The 27011-nt window shown below is 42.1% G+C and overlaps 1 protein-coding gene across 1 annotated transcript; it reads right to left on the bottom strand.

The window, feature by feature from the left end:
• Nucleotides 1-3795: 3795 nt before the first annotated feature.
• On the bottom strand, nucleotides 3796-25492 carry LOC110298216 (uncharacterized). Its single transcript, XM_021167330.3, has 4 exons — nucleotides 25369-25492; nucleotides 9656-9782; nucleotides 9403-9463; nucleotides 3796-8839 (listed from the first exon to the last, which is right to left on the bottom strand). Exons 1-4 carry the CDS (start codon nucleotides 25369-25371, stop codon nucleotides 5545-5547), a joined length of 3486 nt encoding a protein of 1161 aa, XP_021022989.1. The 5' UTR covers nucleotides 25372-25492; the 3' UTR covers nucleotides 3796-5544.
• Nucleotides 25493-27011: the final 1519 nt, after the last annotated feature.

A 27011-nucleotide genomic window follows, 5' to 3' on the forward strand; every position in this document is an offset into this window, starting at 1 on the left:
GCCTGTGTCCTGGCTTCTCTAATGAAACAAACAGCCGCTGCCTCTCATCCTTCCTTAAAACAAGAGTCAAATGAATAGTGACAATCAGCCAGGCCTGGTGGCACATGCCTTGCCTAAATCCTAGCACTCAGAGGCAAAGACAGGTGAGCATCTCTGTGATTTCAGAGCCAGCCTGGTGTACCCAGCAAGATCCAGGACAGCCAGAGCTACAGGATAGAGACACCTTGCCTCAAAATTAAATAGATAAATAAATATGTAGTGCTATGTATAGTAAAGCCTTTACGTGTGGCTTTAAGGGAAATGTGTCGTAAAGCCTTTGTGTCTGGCTTTGTGTGAAATGCTTCAGCAGAGCCTTTGCTATGTTTGGATTCATCGGTAGAGGCTGAGAAATTGCTTCCAGGGTGCTTGAACCTTAAAGAAATGTCTCCTTGGAGAGTCTACACTTGTTACTACATGAGAGCTTGCAGCTGCACAGACTTTGGTCCTAAGACATTCCTGGTCAACTTGGAGGTCTTAGTTTTGATTATAGTTAACCATGGTCAAAAGGAACTGAAATCTGTGTGGATTGTCTGGTCTGCTCTCTCAGGCAGCAAGGGCAAGATAACATTGGTAGTTGGAACCTTTCCCAGCCTACTTAATTTTGTGTAAGAGTGAATAAAAGTCACTGGTGTAAGCTGTTTAGGATCAATCTTTTCCAAGAAGGCTTGAGCCCCTCTGCTCCTTCAGAAAATGAAGGCTTTGTATCTTTGTGAGCTTCTCTCGCTACTGTGGCACCTATAACCACCAATCAGTATAAATAAATGAAAGACAGAAAAAAGATTTATTTAATGTGGTTACATTCGGAAGAGACATGACTATGTCCCTTAGTCCATCTTCAGGGTCCTACAGCAGGATGACACTTAAGTAGAGGCCAGCAATAAGCTTACCTAAACAGTCCAGCCAAGGCATGAGGTGAGGTGTAGCCCACCCACTTCCCTACTTTCAGCTCTTGTCTTGACAGTATGGCGGAAAAACAGACTTAGACAAGTCTCCCATAAACAAGTTCCTCCTCTGGTTTTCCTTGGCCTTTGCTTCTAGGATGAGATTCCTGGAAACATTCTAATTTGTTTCAAGAGTCTGTTGGCCAAAGAGAAAGACACAGATGTCTCTTTAGAATATCATTCCTACCAGGCAGGCTGAATCACATAGACAATGGGGTGGCATGAAGATCTCAGTGGGGATGGCAGAATTCAGGGCCAAACCATGCTGTCTCTAACAGCTAGACTGCTGCTTCGGGAACTATGGAAAGAGTTTACCTTACTACATCGTAATCCTATCCACGACACCTCAGGAAACAACCTATGAGCTCATTTACTAAAAGGAAAGAAAGAGTCTTTCATGAACTGTTGGAGATGTAACTTCAGACGCCATGAAAGCTGTATACATGGCTGCTGTAACATTTACCCACGCTTTCCTGAGGTGCCTTTCTTGCTAATAACTATGTTTAAATTCTCTTTGTAATAAATTTCAGGGCGGAATAGATGGCTGAGTGGGTAAAGTCCCTGCCCTGTAACTAAGGAGCTGAGTTCCTATCCCCAGAACACAAGAAAAGTCAAATATGACTGTGCAGGTCTGTAATTACAGTGAACCAGTGACAAGACAGGAGGCAGAGACAGGAGAACCCCTAGATAATCACACCCATAGAGCAGCAACAAGAGACCCTGCCTCAAGTTCTGTGGAAGGTAACTTTAGCCTCTAACCTTCATCTGGATGCCGTAATTCACATGCAAACACACACACACACACACACACACACACACACAGTATTAGTTAGAGTTTTATTGCTGTGTACAGACACCATGACCAAAGCAACTCTTACAATAACAACATTTAATTGGGGCTGACTTACAGGTTCAGAGGTTCAGTCCAGTGTCAAGACAAGAACATGGCAGCATCCAGGCAGGCATGGTGCAGGAGGAGCTGAGAGTTCTATATCCTCATCTGAAGGCTGCAAGCAGAATACTGGCTTCCAGGCATCTAGGGTGAGGGTCTTAAGCCCACACCCACAGTGACACACCTACTCCAACAAGGCCACACCTACTCCAACAGGGCCACATCTTCTAATAGTGCCACTCCCTGTTGCCAAGCATATACAAACCATCTTTCTTTCACACACACATACATATACACACCAATAGACAAACATAAAATAAAACTCACCTCTGATCTGCATTGACACAAGGTCTTTTTAACAATGCAGTCAAGAATTCTGGCTTCACTAAAGTGGAGGTTCCAGAAAAGAACTGTATTACTATAGAAAGCAGCATAAAGCTGTGTTTCTCTTTCTCTTCCTCTAACACAATAGCTCTCTCTGTCTGACTATTCTAATGTGCCACTTAAGCTGGACTGTGGTAAAGCCTGCTGGCAATCTAGCATTTGTGAGATAGAGGTAGGAAGACTACTGTGGATGTGAGGAAAGCCTGGGCTACAGAGTAAGACACTGTCTGTCCTACCAGATAAGAAATCAATTAATTAAACCTGAATAACAGAAGAAAAGAGACACTGGAGGGTTACAGTAATAGCTTTCAAAATCATTTCAGGTGCCTGTCATTGATTTTTCTGTCATCATCATCTTCAAAAGGTGATTTTTGCTTAAGGTGGGCACTCCTACTTCAGTTACCCTAGTCAAAGAATCCCTTATAGACATGCCAAAGAAATGTGTTTCCATGGCTATTCTAAATTCCATTAAGACAACAATGGACTTTAGCTATCACATGAATCTTAGCCCAACCCTATAACTCAAACCCTTCATTCCTAATCCTACCATAACCAAAATCTAAAGCTAACCTTTCCATGGCTCTGGCTCACAGTCACTAGAGGAAACTTAAACGAAAATTTCCAGAAAATTTTATGTGGGAGATCTGCACACTGCACTAATCAGTTCCTGGTGGATTCTCTCTCTCTCTCTCTCTCTCTCTCTCTCTCTCTCTCTCTCTCTCTCTCTCTCTCTCTCTCTCTCTCTTCTCTCTCTCTCTCTCTCTCTCTCTCTCTCTCTCTCTCTCTCTCTCTCTCTCTCTCTCTCTCTCTCTCTCCCTACCCCCACGCCACCCCCAGTGCCATAAAATACCACACTGATGGAATTTGGAAATCTGTTTTGACATGGTTAAGGTGATGCAGCCTATCATGCCATGAAAACAAGATGACAAAGTTCCCATAGTAGCCAGACTGCATGCCTGCAGCTTCTCACCTTGATAGTAAAAGGACAGAGAAAGAAATCCAAGAACTGGGTCATGGTTGTAATTCTGAAAGCCTGATTTTCATGAACCTAGTTCCTCCAGGGAGGCCACACTTGCCAAAGGTTTGTAAAGGCCCAAAACAGTGCCATAAGCTGTAAACCACTGGACTAATTCAGTTTTGGTTTTATTTTATTCGTGACTCCCTTTGTGTGAGAAACTGTAATGCATCCCTCAGTAGACAGGTTTTATGAAGTGGGTGTTCAAATGAAACATTTACTTTTCACAAATCAAAGAAATCTACTTAAAAACAATTTGGTAACTAGACAATTTTATCATTTATTATGAAAGTTAAGCTTGTACATTAATAAAATAGGCATACTTATTTTTACATAAAAGAGTAGGTCTTAGCTGAGTATTTGATAATGCAGTGAGCAGGGAATCAATGTTTTTCAGAGTTGATACTTTGGTTTTATACTTGGAAAAATATAAAGAGCATCATATAAAATACTAGGCAGAAATACAGACAGGACCATTTCATAAGTTGTTAAAATATTTTTCTTTATTGAAACCCCATAACTATTGGATGATTCTTTTTCAATAAAATACAAGTCAGTATCTCAGGCAACTTTTAAAGGTAAACTCTACTATACAGTATAATGCAAAGATAAATTAATCTAGTGCTTACATGCTGATGAATGACACTGGAAAAACAGAAAGGTCTGTTTTCCACAACTAAATCATTATTTCCATAAGAGTCGGAAAGTCTGGTTATTTAGTAAAAGTACTTCAGTTTGCAACATTCAGCAAGTCTTGCGTGTGAGCTGAGGTGCTTCAAGGAGCTGTTAGTAGGCATTGCATGGGATGACATCCATGCAATGCCAATGTCATATGATCAGAACAAAGGAAGGTGCAGTTGATCATACGATACAACGTAGGGGAGTGGTGTGGGAGCACATGAGAATCCGTGCACATATAGATGTGAAAGCTATACCAACCTCCTGCCTCTGTTCTAGGTGACAGCTGGTTTTCACAATGTTTTTAAAAACATATCTATAATGCAAAAAATATATAGAATATGCATACAAAGAAATAGTTTTAAACAATCATAAAATGGCTACATTTTAAGCACTGTTTTCACAAAAATCAAAAGTATTAAAATTATACACACTGTATAAAGCTTTAAGTCAGTTTATTATTTAGGAAAACATCAATATACAATAAACTAAGTCTATAGTATTGATACTTTACAGTAGATTAATGTGTCCTAGGAGTTTATATTCACCTAAGTCTCTGACTGAATAAAATCTAGTCCTCAAAACTCCACTCACAGTAAGTACTCTTCATAGATACAGCATTTACTTTCATGCCAAATGTTTGTTTGATACATATTTGTTGGTACCATGCCTAAAATATACAATGAAGCGACATTCCACAGACTAGTGGAGTACTGATACCATGTAGCATAAGTGTATGGTGGGCTACACTATAAGGTTCATCTATGGTAATTAAGAAATTGTCTAGCAATCGGCATCAACTATTTCTGCAGTTAAAGTTCATGTCTACACTTAGGAAACTTTCATCTCAGTGTTTTCCTGTAAAAGAAATGGAAACACCTAGGAGCCTTCTCATTTCTCTTATGCTAGGACTAGAAATTACACTGGGAGACCAGAGCTCAATTAATGAGTGGCTTTGGTTTTCTTTCCAATTTTTTATTGAGACTGGTCTCACTAAGTTGTCTGGGCTGGCCCGGAACTTGCTATCAGCTGCAGCAAACCAGAGTACCCAAGAGTACAGGCCTGATCTACAGGGGCAGCTGGGAATGTCTTCAAATGCAAATCACTGGAAACCACCATACATTCATAAACTGCACAGCTTTTTATTCATGTTATAAAGCTTTTAGCATGTTTTGCTTCAACATTTCAACACACATAAATTTGTAAGATCCCCTAATCAGAGTTATCACATGATTTTTAGTATTATTAAAATACAAGCCTTACTTCCCAAGTGACTACCTTCATTAGCTTATGTATCTGAGTAGATCTAAGAAATGAAATACCATATGCCATTCTGAGTTTTAACACCAGGTAGTTTCACGTCTTCAAATGGAACTGAGGGTCTTAGCACGTCTCTTAGATTCAAGGGCACCCCGCCCCCCATGAATCCTTCTAAACTTTCCATAGCAAACTGCAGCAATAACAACAGCAACAAACTTCAGCATTTGTTTTACATTCATTAGCTCTTTTTCCCAGTACTTCCACACATTTGAAGAGAACTAGATAGTCTAATCCAGTTTGTCTGCACGTTTGTCTGCATTTACAGAGCCTTTCCCTCAGGTGTGTGTTTTTCCGTGTCTCTGAAGGGAACGGTGACAAGTAAAGGCTTTCCTGCAGTTCTTGCACTCATAGGGCTTCTCTCCAGTGTGAGATCGTTCATGAGTTTGAAGTAAATATGGATACGCGAAGGACTTACCACACTGTTTACATTCGTAATGTTTTCTCCCGGCATGAGCTATTTTATGCCTCTGAAGAGAGCTATGACTTATCAAGACTTTCCCGCACTGCTTGCATTCATAGGATCTGTCTCCTGTATGCGTTTTTTCATGCATTTGAAGGGAACTATGACTTCGGAAGGCTTTAGCACATTGCTTGCATTTATAAGGTTTTTCGCCAGTGTGAGTTCTTTCATGCATTTGAAGGAAACAGGGATAAAGAAAGGCTTTACTACATATTTTACATTTATAGAGATTCTCTCCGGTGTGAGATCTCTCGTGCATTTGAAGGTAGCATGGATAAATGAAGGACTTACCACACTGCTTGCATTCGTAGGGTTTCTCTCCGGCGTGAATCCTTTCGTGTCTTCTAAGGGAACTCTGACTTCTGAAGGCCTTACCACATTGCTTACATTCGTAGGGTTTTTCTCCAGTGTGGGTTCTTTCATGTAACTGAAGAGAACTTGAACAGCTGAGAATCTTACCGCACTGCTTACACTCATAGAAACCACTGTGAGTTTTTTCATGTATTCGAAGGTAACCCGCACTTTTGAAGGTTTTGCCACACTCTGCACACTCGAAGGGTTTTTCACCGGTATGGGTTCTCTCATGCGCCTGGAGGAGACTGTGACATCTGAAGGTTTTACCACACTGTGTACAGTCATAATGCTTTTCTCTAGCGTGGGCTCTTTCGTGTAGCTGAAGGGAACTGAGGCCTTTGAATGCTTTGCCACACTGTACACACTCATAGGGTTTTACTGCGCTATGAATCCTTTCGTGCCGTTGAAGGAAAGAGGCACAGATAAAGGCTTTACTGCAGATCATGCATTTATAGGGCTTTTCTGCAGTGTGAGACTTCTCATGCTTTTCGAGTAAATACTGATAAAGGAAGGACTTAGCGCATTGCTTGCACTCGTAGGGCTTCCCTTCGACGTGAGTTTTTTCATGGACCTGGAGATTACTGAGCCGGCGGAAGGTTTTGCCGCACTGCTTACACGCCTGCGATTTTTCTCCACTGTGGACCCTTTCGTGTACTTGGAGGGAGTTGGAAGAACTGAGGGTTTTGCCACACTGCTTACACTCATAGAACCCACTGTGAGTCTTCTCGTGTATTCGAAGGTTACTGAGGCTTTTGAAGGCTTTGCTGCATTGTTTACAAGCATAGGGTTTTTCACCTGTGTGGGTCCTTTCGTGGACCCGAAGTAAACTCCGATACCGGAAAGCTTTCCCGCAGAGTTTACATTCGTGGGGTTTTTCACCGGTATGGATTATCTCGTGGACTCGGAGCCGGCTGAGACCTCTGAAGGCTTTCCCGCACTGGTTACACGCGTAAGGTTTCTCCCCAGTGTGGGTTCTTTCGTGCAGTTGAAGGGAACTCGAGCAGCTGAGAATTTTCCCACACTGCTTGCACTCGTAGGGCTTGTCTTCAGTGTGGGTCCTTTCGTGGACTCGAAGGTAACTGAATCCCCTGAAGGCTTTCCCACACTGTTGACACACGTAGGGCTTCTCTCCCGTGTGTGTCCGCGTGTGTAACTGCAGGGCGCTGGAGCAACTGAGGGTTTTACCGCACTCTTTACATTCATAGGGCTTTTCCTCGGTGTGACTTCCTTCATGTATACGAAGGTAACTGAGACTTCTGAAAGCCTTGTCACACTGTTTACACCCATAGGGTTTCTCACCAGTGTGGGTTCTGATGTGAACTTGAAGTAAACATGGGTAAACGAAGGACTTACCACACTGCTTACACTCATAAGGCTTTTCGCCAGCATGAGACACTTTCTGTCGTTGAAAGGAACTTCTATCTTTAAGGTCTTTCCCAGACTGTTTACATACATAGGGCTTTTCCTCACAGTGAATCCTTTCATGTCTTTGGAGGAAGGAGGAGCATAGAAAGGTTTTACTACAGATCTTACATTTATAGGGTTTCTCTCCGGTATGAGATCGTTCATGTAACTGAAGAGAACTCTGACCTCGGAAGGCTTTGTTGCACTTCCTGCATTCGTAGGGCCGTTCCCTAGTATGAATTCTTTCGTGTCTTCGGAGGAAAGAGGGGCACAGGAAAGCTTTACTACATAGATTACATTTATATGGTTTCTCCCCGCCGTGAGACCTTGTATGCAAGCGAAGGGAGCTGTGCCCTTTGAAAGCCTTACCACACTGCTTACACTCGTAGGGTTTTCCCCCGGTGTGAGTTCTTTCATGTCTTTGCAGGAAAGAGGAACAACGAAAGGCTTTACTGCATAGGTGACATTTGTAGGGCTTCTCTCCAGTATGGGATCTTTCGTGGGTTTGAAGTAAGTAGGGATAAATGAAGGACTTACCACACTGCTTACATTCGTAGGGTTTCTTCCCAGCGTGGGCTATTTTATGTCTTTGAAGGGAACTGTGGCTTCTCAGAGCTTTACCACACTCTCTACACTCATAGGGTTTCTCCCCAGTATGAGTTCTCTCGTGGACCTGAAGATTACTGAGACGTCTAAAGGGCTTAGCACACTGCTTACATTTATAGGCTTTTTCTCCTGTATGAGTTCTTTTATGTCTTTGCAGGAAAGAAGAACAAAGAAATGCCTTACCACATGTCTTACACTTATAAGGCTTCTCTCCCGTATGATGCCTTTCATGCATTTTAAGTAAATAGGGGTAAACGAATGACTTACCACACTGTTTACATTCATAGGGTTTTTCCCCAGCACACATTCTTTCATGTCTCTGAAGGGAACGGTAACATCTGAAAGCCTTAACACACTGTGACCAGTCAACATGCTTTCCTCCATTATGAGTTCCACTGCAAAACGGCGGGTAATTGAAAGGACTCAGGGTTGTACCACCTGGTTTACATTCAGAGGGGTTTTCTTCAGTGTCATCTCCTCCACTGCTGCAGAATGAGCTGGGACAAATAAAGGCTGTTTTGTTTATAGTATATCCATGGGGCTGCTCACCACTCTGAATTTGCTCACCAGTGCCACATGAACTTGGAGCACCCATGGGTTTTGAGTACACTTCATATCCATACGCTCCGCTCACAGTGTGGAGTCCCATGTATATGTGAATGGTTGTGAGAGAACTGGAGTGATATGGCTTCTCCCCACAGTCCTCAAGTTCGTATGGAGTGTATCCGGAGCGGGTTATGATGTCCCTATTGCAGGATGAATGAGACGTGAAAACACACAAACTACAGTCACATAGTTTCACTTGAGCAGAAATTTCTAGACTTCTATTGATATTTGATGTCTTAGAGTTTTCTCCAAATGCATCGCCTTCTTTATCCTCACAGACCAAACCTAGCATTTGATGGCTGTAAACACGGGCAGGGATATTACTAATGGTTGCTGTACTGATGATCATTTAGCTACTGGTAGGTCTTAGTCTCCCACCATTGCCTAAATCAGAGAAAGTGTATGCCATCTGCAATATTTAAATATTCTCTAACTAAATAGATTGGTGATACTGCAACACTGCTTTTCAAGCTACTCCCAAAACAGCAAAGATCATACATGCATGTTTCTCAGTACTTTTTCCAAGTGAACTGTTTTCAAATCTGGACAGCTTTCTTACATGGAATCACATATTTTTGTAAAATTTTTATAATGGTGAATAATTTAAATTTGTGTTTGCCTTGCTAACTTGTTCATAAGTTTTCATAACATATTAAGATTCTCGCAAAAGATATTTTCCCCCCAGCTAATACATGTAATTTACCTTATATTTTTCCCAGGTTGTTTATACTGGTCTTCAATGGTCTGATATTCTGATTTGATTCCTAAAATGTAGATCCAGAAAAAAAAATATTACCAATGGCCAGAAACTACAAAAAACTCTAAGTTCCTAGGCTTGATGCACATTGTACCCATACCTGATGTAGTCACATAATTCTTCCCTTTCCATATTCCAAATTACAGAATGAAGAAACACTTGTCCAATTGACAAAGTAAAGGACCATCAAAACTCTTACCCACAGAAGCAAGGTTACTGCAGGTCTCCAGCATCACTTTAATGTATAGGTTCTTCTGAGAAGGATCCAGCAAAGCCCACTCTTCCTGGGTGAAGTTCAGAGCCACATCCTCAAAGGTCACCAAGTCCTAAAATATCCCATATGCAGACATGAGAAAATGGGTGAAACCAACAGTGCTGTGTATAATTGATAAAATGTTCATATAATTCTGCAGTCTCCAAACTTTTATTTAGTGGCAGATCGTTCTAATGCTAAGATTGACATGTTCAGATAGGAAATTGCCAAAATAGTGAACTAACACTCTCCTCTCATTACGAAACCAGTGGCTGGAGTGTTCTACTGGGGCCGCGTCTATTTCTCTATCTAGAATGGATTATCTCGCACCTGTGATAACAAAATCCTACTGAATGACGGACAAAAAAAGACTACAGTCAAAAGACCGTGTCTCCTTGGCCCAAAGAGTAGCTTTACTCAGATACATGCACCTGAGGCTGTAGGAGGCATTACCAGTATAAACGGCAATCGTAGTCACTCAGTCTAAATGATTCCGGGAATCATTCGGCATTTTCTGAACCCTTGTGGGTTTTCTGAAATGTGCCATACACCGCAATAAGGAAAGAATCCATCCCCACAGTACGTGTAGGGTAATAAGCCTAACGAATGTCACACAAGTTGTCAAAACTTGTTATATGGGGAACCCGTGCTATGTGACTATAGCAAGGGAAATATTAAAATCCTGAAAGCAGTTCACACTCACCCAGACTTAATAAAGCAGTCAATGTGAGAAATAACAATGACCACAAGAGGAGAGCTTTTAAACTTTTCATGTGTTCTCTGATAATTTTGCAAATAAGTATTTATACACATTGTTTGTATGCATTGCTCACATTTACCCCCACCCTCCTCCTCCTCCATTCCCTCTGTACCCTAGCACATGCCCTCCCCCATCTTCACGTTCTCTCCATTTGTTTTGTTTTTAAAGATTTATGCGTATGGTTGTTTTGCTCGCATATATGTCTATGTACCACATATGTGGTACCTGGAGAACCCAGAGGAGGCATAAGAGCCCCTGGAACTGGGTCAGGACAGCTACCCTGTGAATACTGGGAACCGTACCCGAGTCCTCTGCAAGAGCAACAAACGTTCTTAACCACTAAGCCACTTCTCCAGACCCTTGCTTCTACATTTGCTTTTATTACCCACGAAGTTCAATGAGTTCTACCTGCATGCATGCCAACAACCTCCTAGCAGCCATACACCCAAAGGAAAACGTAATCTCTTCCATTGGCAGCTATCAATTGCTGATAGCTCCCAAGAGAGGAGCTGAGTCTCATTAGCTGGTGATTTTATGCGAGCATTATTGATGGGCTTGATTGTGTGCGGATCTTGTGCAAGTAACCATAAATGCTGTGAGTTCCTGACTCCGTGTCATAGGCAGAAGACAGCACTTCACAGCACTCTTCCATACTCTGGCTCCTTCAGTCTTTATGATCCCTCTCCAGTCATGTTCCCTGAGTCTTGAACTAATAGAGAGCAAGTTTTTAATGTCTATTCAGTAGAGGTCAAAGGAAAGAGAACAACTAGATAACACATGTTTTTACAAGAACTCAAAGTAGCAGGGTGTGCTATTTGTTGTAGTCAGCTGCTGGGAAACCTGAGATTTATAACCACTTGGTCCAGGATCTCAAAGCTGTCCTGTAAAGATCCGTATCTCAGGAGGGAGGGAGAGAGGGGAAAGAGGAAGTCAGTGTCACTAAATCACAGGGAACTGCTGTCTCTGCCTCCCTTTGACTCTTAGCAAAAGACCTCCACTTCTTTCCATTGGTGCCCTCCCCTCCCCTCTCTGGGATCTCACCCGCTGCTTCCATGAAGTATTTCAACACATTCTTTGCTTCCTTATGTCTTGGTAAGTTATTTTTATTGTGTGTGTGAACATTCCATATATGAATGGCTTACCTCAGGACTGTCTTATTTACTGTTCTATTGCTGTGAAGAGACACCATGACCAAGGTTAACTCTTATCAAAGAAAGTATGTAACCTGGGCTTCTGAATTGGGTTTGTGGCCTATCCCACAGAAATTCAGACTCAAATGTAAACCTGATCCAACACTCTTAGCTCAGGATGTTACGGGCCCTGGAGAGGAAGTTCTTGTTGTTTTGCTAGAAATCATATTGTAAGATTGCTTTAAATATTCATAATTATACCTATAAATTAACTCTGCCGGCAATCTTGGCCAGAGAAGCTTCCCTCAGCAGTGGTCAGCCTAAGCCTAGACAGGATTTCTATGTCAACTTCCCTCAAGCCCACAGAACATCATGGAGGGATGGAAAGAATACAGGAGCTGGAAGGGTGCTGAAGAGAACTGTCAAATGCTATCTTTGACACAGTCACTACACTTATTCACTGAAGTTATAAGTGCAATAGTAATTGGATTCAGTAGGTTATTAACAGAGAGAGAGAGAGAGAGAGAGAGAGAGAGAGAGAGAGAGAGAGAGAACACAAAGGAGGAAGTGTGACACATTGAGGGTTCCTGTGAGGAATGACAGGGAAGAGTTGGGGGTGCCTGGAGGGAGTAGGAAGGACTTGGGGTACATATAATGTTTTACACTTACAAAGTTGTAAAAGAATAAATAATATTCCACTTAAAATACAGAAAATAAGAAAAATTCAATTTAAACATTCCGTTCTAGATGGAGGCTCATTAAGACTCGGGAAGTAAAGAACTTACAAGCCTCAGTCTCTAACTCTTTGGATTCACGGTTCACTGGCCTGGAGCCTAGGTCAGTGATAACTGAAAGACCTGAGAAGCAGAGCAGACTAGGGATGGATGATCTTCACATTTCTCACCAGTCACAGGCAATTAAAGTTCCGACTAGGGGTGAAGAGGTGACTCAGTGATAAGGGCATGGGCTGCTCTTCCAGAGTAACTGGGTTAAATTCACAGCACCCACGTGGCAGCTCACAACTGTCTGTGACTCCAGTTCCAAGGGATCTGACACCCTGATAAAGGCATATGTGCAGGCAAAACACCAGTGCACATAAAATAAGAAATAAATAAATTGTTAACAAAATTTACTCCTTCATTTAAAAAAAAAAAAGTTCCATTTAAAAGTCACCCTGCTCAGGAGAAGGGAACTATCCCACCTTTGGAATAAATGAGCCATTCCTATTATACCTGTGGACAACTGGTGCATTCCAGCCATGAATACTCCAAGATGCCTGCTAAGAAGTGTCCTAGGAGCCCATGTCCCACACCTAAATTGGAGGGTACTGGGAGCAGAACATTTCCTCTCCTTCAGAATGGGATGGGCCATCTGAAGTTTTAAAAGAATAAAAACTAAAAAGACTTCATGCTCAGGTCAAACTTGAAAACCAACAAATGCCACTAATTCTGGTACTGAGGTTGTAGAAGTTCCCACGTTTTCCATGTCTATGACGAACCTAGGATAACTCTAGGTGTGGCAAAGGTTATGCCCATACTGCCAATTCATGAGCTACACTGCTTCCCCTGACTAACTTCTCTGGCTTACCATTTTAGTCCTCAGTCATCCTTACTGGCATGAATGACAAAACCAGGCAGCACACTTCATATCCCACGTTATACCCATGGGACAGCTTTTCATTGTTTTCTCATTCTATCAAGGTAATTGATTCTCCTACTAGGGAAAGCCTCACATCCAAATTCCAGGGCCACTTAAAATAGTTAGTGGCTCCAGAGGCCTATAGGGCATTTCTAACTCAGAGTCCTATGTCCAACAAAGGCAGGGGTCACATAGGGCCCCCAACACTCCAGATAACTCAGAGTCACAGGTCCATGTGATCTCAGCTCAGGCCTTGCATAAGTGGGATAAAATAGAGCGAGGGTCACATTCTCCTTTCTAGTTTCTCCTGTGCACCTATGGATTGGACATACTTCCCCACTCCTTCTTTCTTCACGGGTTCTTCTGACAACAGCTTGTGCTTAGTAGCTGAGGGGAGGTCAAACCTAAATCCAGAGGACATTTTTTTGTTTGTTTGTTTTGAGGCAGGGTCTCTCTATGTAGAATTGTCTATCCTGGAGCTTGCTACGTAGACCAGGCTGGCCTCAGTCTCTGAAAAGTAGGATTAAGGGCATGCTCTACCATGCCTGCCCCCCACTTTAAGTTTCAGGGTACTAAAGGGTCCTCTTTATAAAAGTGAACATTTCCAAACAGATGGTCTTCTTCGTGCCATGATATAATGAAGACGGAAACCCAGGACCAAAGCAGTAAAAACTCAACTATCAGTCAAGGTTCTTTAGAGCAGTAGTTCTCAACCTGTGGACTTCAACCTCTTTAGGATTAGACGACCCTCTCAAATGGGTCACTTAAGATCATCAGGAAACACAGATATTTACATTAGGATTAGAAACAGTAGCAAAATTACAGTTATTAAGTGGCAACAAAAATTATCTTAAGGTTGGGGGTCACCACAACATAATAAACTATATTAAATGGTCACAGCATTAGGAAGGCTGAGAATTACTGCTCTGGAGGATCAGAATTTAAAGGAAAAAAATATATGTATGTATGTATGTATATGTATGTATATATGTATATATATGTATGTTTGTATATACACACACAAACACACACACATACACACCTATATTCCAACCATGGCTGTCGACCAACAGAAGGTCCAATAATCCAGTAGTTGTTCAGTTCACAAGGCTGGATGTCTCAGATGGTCTATAATATATACCTGAATCCCCAAGTAGGCTCTAATGCTAGTCAAGGTATAGACTTGCTAGCTAGCAAGACTGAGAGCAAGCAGGCAAAGAAAACACAAGCTTCCTTCTTCCATGTTCTTTATAGAGGCTACAGGCGGACAGCGTGACTGAGATCAAAGGTGGATCCTCCCATCTCAGAGAAACAAAACCCTTCACAGATGTGCTCAGCCATTTGGGTTTTAGTTAATTCCAGATGCTGTCAAGTTGATGGTGAAGAATCAACCAATCTAATAGATACCTCGTTTGCTCATGAGTTTCTGAGAAAAGGAACTAGAGCTAAAAAAAAAAAAAAAAAAAAAAACAAAAAACTCTCCAGGCAATGCTCTAAGAAGGGCAACCAAGAAGACCTGGAAGACATCCCTCTGTGTCTTCTTCTGTTTTACAGCAAAGGCTCCCTGAAGCTGTGTCCTTACCGAGTGGGATTTCTTCCATCGAATAGCCTGTCTATAAATAGAGATAAAAGATGCCCTCAATTAAACAAAAGAAGAGTATGAGATTGCCCTATAATTTGACCTCTTTATTAGAGGAAAAGTATTTACTATGTATGCTGGCAAGCTTTTTGACAACTTGATATAAGCTAGATTCATCAGAGGAAGCTTCAATTGAGAAAATGCCTCAATAATAATGATGCCGCTGAGGCAGTACACAAGCCTGTATTCGTTGTCTTAGTGATATGAGAGGGCCCAGCCCACTGCAGGTAGGACCATCCCTGGGCTGGTAGTCCCAGATACTATAAGAAAGCAGGATGAGCAAGCCAAGAGGAGCAAGATAGGAAGGAGCACCCTTCTACAGCCTCTGCATCAGCTCCTGCCTCCTGCCTCCTGCATCAGGACCCTGCTTGGACTTCCTTTGATGATGAACACTGACATGGAAGTCTTTTGGTCCCGGTGTTTTGTCACAGCAAAGGTAATCCTAACTAAGACATTAAATTTTTCACATTGTCTGTAGACACATTTAAAAAAATCAATAAGAAGGCTTCCAAACAGTTAATCACACCAGTTCTAGCTAGAGAGTGTCTCAGGTTAACCATTAGTAAAAGCAAACACTTCTTTTGGCCTGACCTCCTCAATCATGTGTTCTGCCATGTACCCATGACCTTATAACATTTAAAGATATCATAGGATGACCCTTTAAATTCAAATATTTTTGTTTGTGCTAAGTTTTATGTGAATTTATACCTATGCATCCTGTGTGTTCACTGTTCAGTGACACCAGAAGAGGGCATCAGACCTCCTTGGATTGGAGATACCTTGCTGTGAAACATCAAGTAGGTGCTTGAAATTAAACTTGGGGGGCTGGCGAGATGGCTCAGAGGTCCTGAGTTCAAATCCCAGCAACCACATGATAGCTCACAACCATCCGTAATGAGATCTGATGCCCTCTTCTAATGTGTCTGAAGTCAGCTACAGTGTACTTATGTATAATAATAATAAATCTTTAAAAAAAAAAGACACTCCTGGCTTATGACATCACATATGTTTCTTTGTGTATTTGCTTCATGGTTACCTCGCACACCAGAATGGCTCAGCCCTGTGACTGCATCTTGCTCACTGGCCAGTATCTGTAATAGTAGCTGGTAAGGAGTGGGCGTGGTGGCGCACACCTTTAGTCCCAGCACTTGGGAGACAGAGGCAGGCGGATTTCTGAGTTCGAGGCCATCCTGGTCTACAGAGTGAGTTCCAGGACAGCCAGCGCTATACAGAGAAACCCTGTCTCGGAAAAAAAAAAAATAGAAATTGAACTTGGGTCCGGAAGTGCTCTTAACCACTGAGCCATCTCTCCAGTCCCATTAACTGTCCTGTTTCTTATAGGACCCTAAAAATAAGATGTTTTCTGTTTCTTATCAATATCTGTTAGTAATACATGACCCCAATAGATGACAAAAGTCATCTAGACAAATCTGTATCAGTTATAGGGCAGACAGGTGCTTTGGGTCCAGCCAGCTGTCACTGAGCTCAACAGCAAGTCTCCTACCCACTATAAACGACTGGGCTGTTTTACAGAGAAACACATGCCCTGTATGCATTCATTATAGTGGTAGATTTGCATTTGTTGTTAAGCTCACAGAAGCTGGCTCTAGAGGTGGTATTTGGTCCTCAGACTTCAGACTCAAGCATGTTTGTCTCAATGTGCCATCCAAAGCCTCCTCCCTTAGTCAGTCTGGCCCCTGGTTCTGTAGCAGGGAGAAAGAACAACAAAGGAGCCCAAGAATAAAGATATTGTGCTCTTGAGAATACCTAAGGAACTATTTTCAACAAAAATTATTATTATCTCATAATAGAAATATATCTACAGTAAAAATGGCTAATAAAATAGTTATTCAAGGAGAGAACAGAGAGGCCCCTCTGTCTAAAATTAGAATCTCTCAAGAGTAACTCCAGTATCTTAGTTTTAATTGGGTTTCCTGGGATGAGTTTTGCAGGACATTGTAAATAAACATTAATTTAATGACTTTTGTTATATCTGCTGCTTCTGTCTGCTACCTAAAATTTCAAAACCAAAATCACAGTAACAGCAAATGTACTCTATAAATGTATGAAGACTTGTTTTCTGTATTCTTTAGAATTTACCTGGGGCTTACATAGTATTCTAGTATATGCACAGACAAGGCTAATTTATTACATTTAATTGAATACATCTTAAGTATGTAGTCTGACTCAACTTTCTTTTACCAAGTTATGATCACACAGCACTGTTCTTGGTTTTCATGAATTCAGCTGTGTTAATCAAAAGATCACGACAGCTAGTCTTACTGACTGACTATGTTTTTCATAAAAGGATGGGCTGGGCAAGGTCACTGGACCCTAAGTAACTTTCCATCCCTTCTAGGCAATTGTATGTAACTCTGTTCTAATTGCACATGGACTCCTGGATTGGGGGAAAAGCTAAAGTACAGAAGCTTGGGAAGGCTATGGGAAGGGCTCCACCCTGTCTATGAGAAGCCCATGCTGCCTGGAGACTGCCTACAACTGAAAATGCATGCCAAGTCAACCTATGTCCTGCCCAAGCTTCATCCGTATACAACAGTAGTGACAAGTGCCAGACTGGTATAACCGAACTTCTTTGTATTTAATAATCATAAACGGAGGCTATACTGATATGTGGTCAGAGAAGTACACAGGAATATTTCCCCTTCTCCAACGTCAGAACAGTTAGTTCTGAGGGGGCTGTGGGACTTCTCAAACCATTCTGTACCTCTCAGAAGTCACTTATTCTCTTGTTTAGCAAGGTCACAGAGACCCCAGCATGTGAATGGCAACATTATACAAAGAAAAGGGTCAACACAGAGGAAATTTTCCTCAATGCTTCCAAGCAAAGCCATGGTCAAGCAAGGCGTATCCTCACATAAGGGGACAACTAGTGCAAGGAAGGCTAGAGGAGCCAGAGGCCACTCCAAGCCCCAGTGACCACCCAAGGACCAGATCTGCGAGTGGACTTGGCAGTGAAAATATAACTAGCTGACCATGGTGGTACACACCTTTAATCCCGACACAGCAGGAGGCAGAAGCAAGTAAATCTCTAAATTCCTGGTCCGCAACCCTAGAACTTGGGTTCTAGGACAGGTAAGGCTACACAGAGAGGCCTTGCTTCAATTAAAGAAAAAATAAAGTTCAGTTAATCTTGGTCGCCTACATGGTTGTAAGCATCCAGCAGAAAAGTCTCGCCAAAGTCTAAAATGTTGGTTTTCTAACTGAGCAATGAGTTACACTGCCCAGATACTAGAATAGACATAAGTCTAGATCAACTTGCCATTTAGACAACTATCTCACTAACAATTTCTTCTTGATAAGGAAAAAAAAAAAAAATGACCCAACATGGTGGTACATGATGTAATCCCAAGCATTGGGAGACAAAGGCATGCGGATCTCCAGAAGTTTAAGACCAGCCTAGTCTATATGGGGAATTCCAGGCCCTCCAGGGCTACACAGGAAGGCCTTGTCATGTGCATACATACACATGTGTATGAATAAAAGTACATTGCTTAAAAAAATAAGCCTTCATATCTGGGCCCAATTCAATACAGTAGTGTCTACCTACAGCAGTAAGAGATGAGCTGGCTATTTATTTTAACATAAAAATCAAATGATGATTAAATATTTTCTCTCTCTCTCCCTCTCCCTTCCTCTCTCCCTCTCTCTCTCCCTCTCCCTCCCCCTCCCTCTCCCCCTTTCCCACTTCCTCCCTTCCCCCTCTCAATAAAATAAAATAAAACAAAACAAAATAAATCCTATACCTGACAGTTGGGATCCTTTAGATTGACTCCCAAATCATTGCATTCAAAGTAACAAATTCAGTTTAAAGTCAGACAAGTCACCGCCCCCATTCCTACCAACAGTTAGGGTTACTACCTCTACAGAGGTGGTAATGATGATCAAGGACAGAAATTGGCCAAGCAGTTCAGTATACAAAGACACCAGAGAAATCTGGGCATGGTTGCATAAGCCTGGCATTAATCCCTGCAGAGAAAGCAGGGCTATCTCTAAATCCCAGGCAGTCTAGTCTACATAGTAAGTTAATGGACAGTCAGAGCTATAAAGTGAGACCTGTCTCAAAGGAAGAAAAGAAAAAAGAAAAAAAAAAAGCCACAAAGAAAAGTAACCAGTTTTGTCCTAGACTAAAAGCCAATTAAATCTTTGGTAGGGCTTGTAAGAGGCCAGAGAAACCAGTTTCTTTAATATAATTCTGTAAGCTTCTTACCAATGGGGAAAATGACACTAAAAGCAAAGGGGAAGGAAAACAAAAAAAAGGAACTTGGCTCTCCTAGAGGCTTTTTGGCTTCCCTGTATGAATTGCTGTTCTCCATCTGGCTGCCCAACAAATGGCCCTAAGACCAAGAAGTTGCAGGGGTGCTATTGATATTCTGGTGAGATATTCGACCCAGTGCTGCCTGACACTCCATGGTAAAGAAGCAATGGACAATTCATACCTACCCACATGTTGGTGGAGGACACCAGACAGAAATATGATTCTCCTAGAAATAACTGGCAGGACTCTGGTACCTGAAGTTCACCGGCTACTCATCTGGGGTCAACAAAACTTTCTGAGACAAATATATGTTACGCCTAGAGGGAACAGCCTAGCCAGGATGTCTCAGCCAGATGCCAGATTTGTGTATGTACAAGTAAATCCAAAACAGAGAGCCCTGACTCAGGAAGGGGTCTGGACAAGAGAACAAAACCCAGGCAAACTTTAAGAAAACTGACTTCACTGAGATTGGCCTGTCTGGGGAGGACAAAAGTACTTGCTAATTTTTATAGATATCTTTTTGGTATCCAGCTGTTCAAATAGTAGCTTAAAAGCTCCTCCAGGAACTGGTCCTCTGATTTGGCCTCCCCCTAGCAATGGGGTCCAATAATGCCCCAGCTTTCATAGCCTGTACTTCTCAATTAATCGTAAAAGCTTTAGAGACAGATTGGAAACTTCATTGTACATGTGGACCTTAGAGTGATAGGCAGGTTAAAAATGAATAATAATTGTGGTGGTTTGAATATGCTTGGTCCAGAGGGAGAGGTACTGTTAGGACATGTAGGCTAGTTGGAGGAAGTTTGTCACTGTGGGGGTGGTCTTTGAGACCCTCTTCCTAGCTTCATGAAAGCTAGTGTCTCCCAGTTGCCTTCAAATCAAGATGCAGAACTCTCAGCTCCTTCTCCCGTACCATGTCTGCCTGGATGCTTCCATGTTTCCTGCTATGATTATAACGGACTAAACCTTGAAAATGTAAGCCAGCCCCAATTAAATGTTTGCCTTTTATAAGAGTTGCCATGGTCACGGTATCTCTTCATAGCAATGGAAACACTAAGACAATAAGAAACAGGACATGAAGAAACACTAACAAGATTCTCATTAGAGTTCAACAAAGGGTAGACAGACATTCTCCCTTTGCTTAGCTTTGGGGCCACTGTACCTCATATAGGGAGGGATTTAACCCTAATGAGGTTATGTTTGGAAGACCTCTCTGACTCTTCCCCTCCTCTCCCCTTAGTGACCAGACTTTATAATGCATTCCTTTCTCAACTCACTACAGGCCCCCCCTTCACTTCTCCATGCAGGCTACTCATGGGACTATCTGAGAAACCCAGCTGACCTCCAAGTCCACCACCAGTCTCTCCCGTAACTTCAGTGATACCGTCTGAGTCAAACAGGTACTGAAAGTAGTCTTGAAACCAACTTGGAAAGAACCAGACAAGGTGGTCCTCTCCATTCCAATGGCTGTGAAGGTTGCTAACATTATACCATGGATCCACCACACCCAGGATGAGAAAGCAGAAGCCACAGACACCTCTGCCAAATGGACTGTCTCCCAAACTATCGATCCATTAAAATTAGGGTCTCCCCATTTCCTTCTCCTCCATCTCTTCCTGGGTTGTATGTCTGGTATGAGTACAGGAATGTGGTGCAATACCCACTGGCCTCAAAGCCTGGACCTGGAAAGTGAGAAAGACAGATCCAGGGAAGGTATCAACTAGTATGACTACAGAGCAGCAACACATAGTCATCTTGACCTCTGCTCATTGAGGTCTACTTTTTTTTTTTTTAAGATTTATTTATTTATTATATGTAAGTACACTGTAGCTGTCTTCAGACACTCCAGAAGAGGGCATCAGATTTCGTTACGGATGGTTGTGAGCCACCATGTGGTTGCTGGGATTTGAACTCGGGACCTTCGGAAGAACAGTTGGCGCTCTTAACCACTGAGCCATCTCGCCAGCCCCATTGAGGTCTACTTTAAGTGTTGTTTCATTGCACTGGAGAAAGGAAAGATGTAGGAGTTTTATCTTTGGAGATAGGAGTACAGAGTTTACAATTCTATGCATGCCTTATACCTCTGGGTCCCCTAGTTGTCAAAAACGAGAGAGTTTCCATTCCAAGAACTGAAAACACAGAGATGAATAGATAGGAAGCTACCTTCCAAGAAATACAAGATAGGAAAATGTAATCCAATGGCCATAAAATTAAAAATCTGGAAATTAAGAAAGATTCTAGCCTTTGGAAAACCTGGAGTATCAGACTATGCCACAGGAAGGAACCCTGTGATTGAGTTCATCATTCCCAGGCTGAAATCTGCCAAGATTGCTGGTTATGCTAATGCTAGCTACGCCCCATACGAGACAGGGATAGAAACTAACTAGACTGTCAGTCCCTTGACCAACAAAGCTCATTTTGGCTGGGGACAGCCAGATTAATGTTAGAGGACTTACAAGGGACTGAAACTTGTCTAATATCCAAAACCTTTAACCTAGGCATCTCCCCTTATTCTGATGCCTGTTGTTCAGTCTTATGGGTTAATTTGTCTAGATAACAACATTACTGAGCCCCCAAGACTATTTGGTAGGCATGTACTAATGGTTTCGACTACATGTGCCTCTTCTGATGCTTTCCAAACTAAGTAAACAAGTTGGTCAGGTCCTAAACGTATTAAAAGTTTCCATTTCTTGATTAAAATAACAGTTAGATTCCCTTGCAGAAATAGACATAGAGAACTGAAGAGGTTTAGACTTCTCATGAGATAATGGAAAGTTTCTATATATGGCTTTGGAAGAAACCTGTTATTTTGCATTCATTGATTAAGAATAATAGAAAACATCTTGCCATCGTTGGGGAAAAAATCAAAATGAGAAAAAGACAAAAACAAATTGATACCAGTCTCTTTTCTCTTGGTTTCCCTGGCTACTACTCTGCTATCAGTATTGTCTGGACCTTTAATTCTCATTCTGATTGGATTAACAGCAGAGACCTGCATCTTAATCTAGATGGCTAATTATGTGTCAGTTTAGTATCTGGGGCCAGCTTCAACTCCTTAAAGCAGGATAAGTCCACCACTCTAAGCTCAGTGGGGAATGTAACAGGCTCCCAGGCTTTAGTAGGCCCCAAGGTCTTAGCACAACTAACTCCATGATTCTCTATCAATCAGGTCAGAAAACTCAGCCCATAGACCAAATGAAAACAAACCCTTAACCTATCAAAGTCCATAATTGTGGGAAAGTCTCTAAATGTACTAACTTGACATTTAGATCTGTAGATCCACTTCTGGCTAACTGTTCTTGTTAACTGAAGTATGTCAATCCAGAATGATGATTTCTTGTACTTAAAAACACACCCTGAGAAAGGCTCAGTGGTACACTGGGATTCTGACTACCCAGTGTAGTCATTAGCTGCCTAATAAAAGCATTCTATTGGCTTAAGCCCACGTCAAAGAAGTCTTCTCTGGTGGATACCTGTGATGGTGTGTATATGCTTGGCTCAGGGAGTGGCACTGTTGGGAGGTGTGGCCTTGTTGGAGTAGGTGTGGACTTGTGGGGGGTATGGGCTTTAATACCCTTGACCCCGCTGCCTGGGAGCCAGTATTCTGCTAGCAGCCTTCAGATGAAGATGTAGAAGTCTCAGCTTCTCCTGCACCATGCCTGTCTGAACACTGCCATACTCCTGTCTTGATGATAATGGACTGAACCTCTGAACCTGTAAGCCAGCCCCAATTAAATGTTGTCCTTATAAGAGTTGCCTTGGTCATGGTGTCTGTTCACAGCAGTAAAACCCTAACTAAGACAATACCTAAAACCCCATGGGTTAAGAATCTTTGACGCTCTTGCAAAAGATCTGAATTAAGTTCCCAGAATCCACATGGAAGCCAGATACTAACTTTGATTCCAGGGGATCTATACAGACAGACATTTAGGCATATATTCATAAACATAAAATCTTAAAAATACAAAACCTAAAAAAAAATAAAAAAAAAACAGGGACAAGGTTAAAAGGTGATATTGAGCAGAAAAATATAATTTTGTCTTTGACCACAGAAAATCCCCAGACCCAATAAAAATTCAAGGAAAAAAGAAAAGCACTTGAAAGGCAAAGGCAGGCAGATCTAAAAAGTTCAGAGCTACAGGCTGAGATTCTGTCTCAGTTAAGAAAAAAGAAAAAAGAAAAAAAAAAAAAGCAAAATTGCAAAATTAATTAATGACCTATCATTTTCCTGCATATCAGCACTGAACATCTGAGTATATGATTTAAAAGCATCATTTATATAGCACTAAAGATAAAAGGAGTTAGAAATACATATGACTTTAATAAAGATCTATAAACACAAACTTTAAATTATTAATTGAAAAGTTAAATGAGTGCAAAGATTCCAATTGTGGACCAAAAGCTTTAAAATTATGTTACTTCCCAATTGAAACTATAAATTCAACACAGAACTCAAGAGACCTCAAGAGATGGTTCAGCATGTTAAAGGTGTTTGGTGCCAAATCTGAATTCCTGAGTTTGACACCTGGGGTCCACACAATGTAAGAACTGATTCCTGAAAGTTGTCTTCTGATGTTCACACATGCTTGGTAGTGTGCCCACCAGTCTACACACACAAACACACAAACACATATATACGTGATTATTTTTAGAGATTTGTAGATTCAACACAATCTAAAAAAGAAGTTCTAACGACTTAATAACAAATCTAATTCTATAGGTTGTATGGAAAGTCTAAAGCTGGAACCCTTTGACACAGTTCTTTGTGTTGTGGTGACCCCCAACTGTAAAATTATTTTGTTGCTACTTCATAACCGTAATTTTGCTACTTGCATGAATCATAATGTAAATATCTGATATATAGCATGTATGATATAAGACCCCTGGGTCTTTCGACCTCGAAAAGTGGTTTTGACCACAGGATGAAAACTGCTGTGTTAAAGAGAAAGCTAAGTGGTTAAGAAATCTTGTTCTGGCAAGGGATTTCCCCATTGGGTTCTCAGCACTCGTGGCGTTCACAAACATCAACTCAAGCTCAAGGGACTGACCGCCATCTTCTCCCCTCCGAGGGAACTAGGCATTATGTAATATGCATGCAAAACATTCAAACATATAAAATACATAAATCTTAAAAATAAAGGTTGTGCGGGAAGGGAAAACCCATGAGACTGGTAAGTAGCACAGTTGGTATAGAGCCTTCTGAGAGCAGGAAGAAGCCTTGGGTTCCTTTTGAAGCACTACATAAAGACAGAAATGGCTGACACATATCTTTAGTCTTTAATCAGGTAGTATTGCAGGTCTAGTTTCTCTGCGTTATCTTTAAGAGGTTCTGTACTTCGAGTTTCTTTCACTTTTTGAATTTCACTCACTCTTGCGGTGAGTGAAAGAAGAAAGATCAGAAGTTCAAAGTTACCCTCGGTTTCACAGCGAGTTTGAGCATAGACTGAGTCATGGGTGTCTATCTCTAAAGAAAATAGTCAGCACACTAGAATAGGTCACACACACACACACTCGCACTACCATCATCTGACTGTAAAACTTTGTTTAAACTACAATAATAAAAGCAATCTACTCTGGCGGAGTTGCTTAATCAAAGCATTCCGGAGGCAGAGGCAGGATATCTGTGAGTGCAAGGCCAGCCTGGTCTACAAAGAGAGCTCCCGAGGGAGCCAGGGCTTCGTAGAGAGACCCTATTTCAAAAGCCAAAACAAATGTTCTATTTCACAATAAAAAGATAAAGAGAAAATTAGGAAATAAAGGTAAAAGAATACAGTTAACTGTTTTTGACAAAGAAACAAAGAAAACTCAAGGAATTTCCTTCATTAGTAAATATTAGTGAGCCACCTTAAATTAACACCTATATGTAAGAAATTAACAAAGGACTTTATAACTGTCACAAAAATTAACTCTAAGTGTATTCTAAACCTAAATAATGAAATGCGAAGTACAGAACCTCTTATAGATAACTGAGAGGAACTGGTCTCACAACACTGCCTGAGAGCCCGCAACAAAGTGACGTCACCCGAAAAGGCGAGAGGGGCGGAGCCTCCTGCCACGGTGCTCTGCGCTCTACGCAAGCGCGGCCCGAGGGGCGGAGCTGACCAGAGCCGGGGCCCAGAACAGCGCTGCCGCTCCAGCCGCAAGGAGGCTCCACCAGACGGGCTCCCGGGTCTCAGCCCGCCTCTCCTCCCCGTCTGAGGACAGCAGCCCCTTGCTCACCATGGCGCGGCTTCCGATCTCGACTGCACTCTCCCCACAGGTCCTGGCAGCGGAGCTCCCAAGCGCGGCTCAAGTGGCACCTCGCTCAGCCTTAAAGGGGAACCCGGAGCATGGCGGCGAAGGACCCGCCTCTCGCCGCTCGGCAGCGCCCTTTATTGGACAGCTGGTCTGGCTGCTCTGAATGGCTAGCAATGCCAGAGTGACAGGAGAGAGTGGAAGCGAAGAGACAAAGGCAGCCCAGCCGGTCCTTGTGGCCCGTGGCTTGTCCCCCGAGTATACACGTGAAGGAGTTTTCCTTTTAAGAACTTACTCCTGCCTTCCAGAACTGGACCTGCCGTCTTAGAGTCGCGCGTGCGCACTGACCACTACACGCAATGGCTAGTGTAGGAATCGCCGTGAATTTTTATACAAAAGGTTAATTTAAAATTTTTAATTGCATGTATTTAGTTAAAAGAAAAATGTGGAAGAAGAACATGTGTCCCACAGTGCATGAGTGGAAATTGAAGGGCAATTAGCTAGAGTTGATGGCCCCTTTGCACTATGTGGGTCCTGGGGATCGAACTCAATTCATAGGGTTTAGAAGCAAGCACCTTTACTCGCTGAGCCATTTCGCTTTCCCAAAAGTTGATTTAAAAAAAAAAAATTAAGCGCACCTGTTATTTACTTTTGAAAGGGAGGTGGGGGTAAAAAGACTGCCAAATTTAGAGACCAGTCTAGCTAGGTCCTGTAATCCCAGAACACGGGAGGCTGAGGCAGGAAAAGCAGGCTTCTGACAAGGCTGAATTCAAGGCCAGTCTCAGAACAGAAACACACACAACACAGAAACACTCTGCAATACAATGCTTCCATAGCATGGTTGAAACCAGAGGTTGAATTTTGGGTACTCACTTCAAAACTGAAGGCAAAAAAAACTAATTACAGAAATAAATAAAAGGGCTGGAGGATAGGAGGTTAAAGAGTGTGCATTGCTCTTCCAGAGAACCTTAGTTCTCTTCCCAAGCTCACAGGCTGTCAGCTCACAACTGCCTGTACCTTCAGTTCCAGGGGAGCTCATGCCTTCTACTTTTGCCCATGAAATAAAACGAAATCTAATAAGATACTTATCAATTGATACTGAGAGGTAAGAATGTGGGTCCATGGGCTGTGATGGCGCATCCCTTTAATCCCAGCATTCCTGAGGCAGAGGCAGGTGGATCTCTGTGAGTACAAGGCCAGCTTGGTTTATTTCAGCTGCCAACAAACTAATGCCAAGAAAATGAAGCTGGGCTTGGGGACAAGGGACTGTAACCTCAGAACTTCAAAAACTAAGGCAGAGCTGGCCTGAGCTATGGAAATACCCTAAACTAAAATTGTTCAAACATCTCAAACATACTCCACCTATCATATAATAAGCACTTGATAAATGTCTACAGAAAGTAAATTTTAAGTTTCAAAAAAATTTTTTAAATACCCAGGGAGCTCTTAGAGAATGAACCAGGAGCATACATGGGCCGGTCCGAGGCCCCTGGCACATATATAACAGATATATATTCCCAGTGGGAGAAAATGTGCTTAATCCTCAAGAGACTTGAAGCCCCAGGGAAGAGGGAGGCCTGGTTGGTGGGGGGAGCACACTTGTGGAGACAAGGGGAAGGAGGAATGGG

This window comes from Mus caroli, unplaced genomic scaffold (assembly GCF_978045245.1).
Source record: "Mus caroli unplaced genomic scaffold, Mus_caroli_1 scaffold_8, whole genome shotgun sequence".
Lineage (NCBI taxonomy): Eukaryota > Metazoa > Chordata > Mammalia > Rodentia > Muridae > Mus > Mus caroli.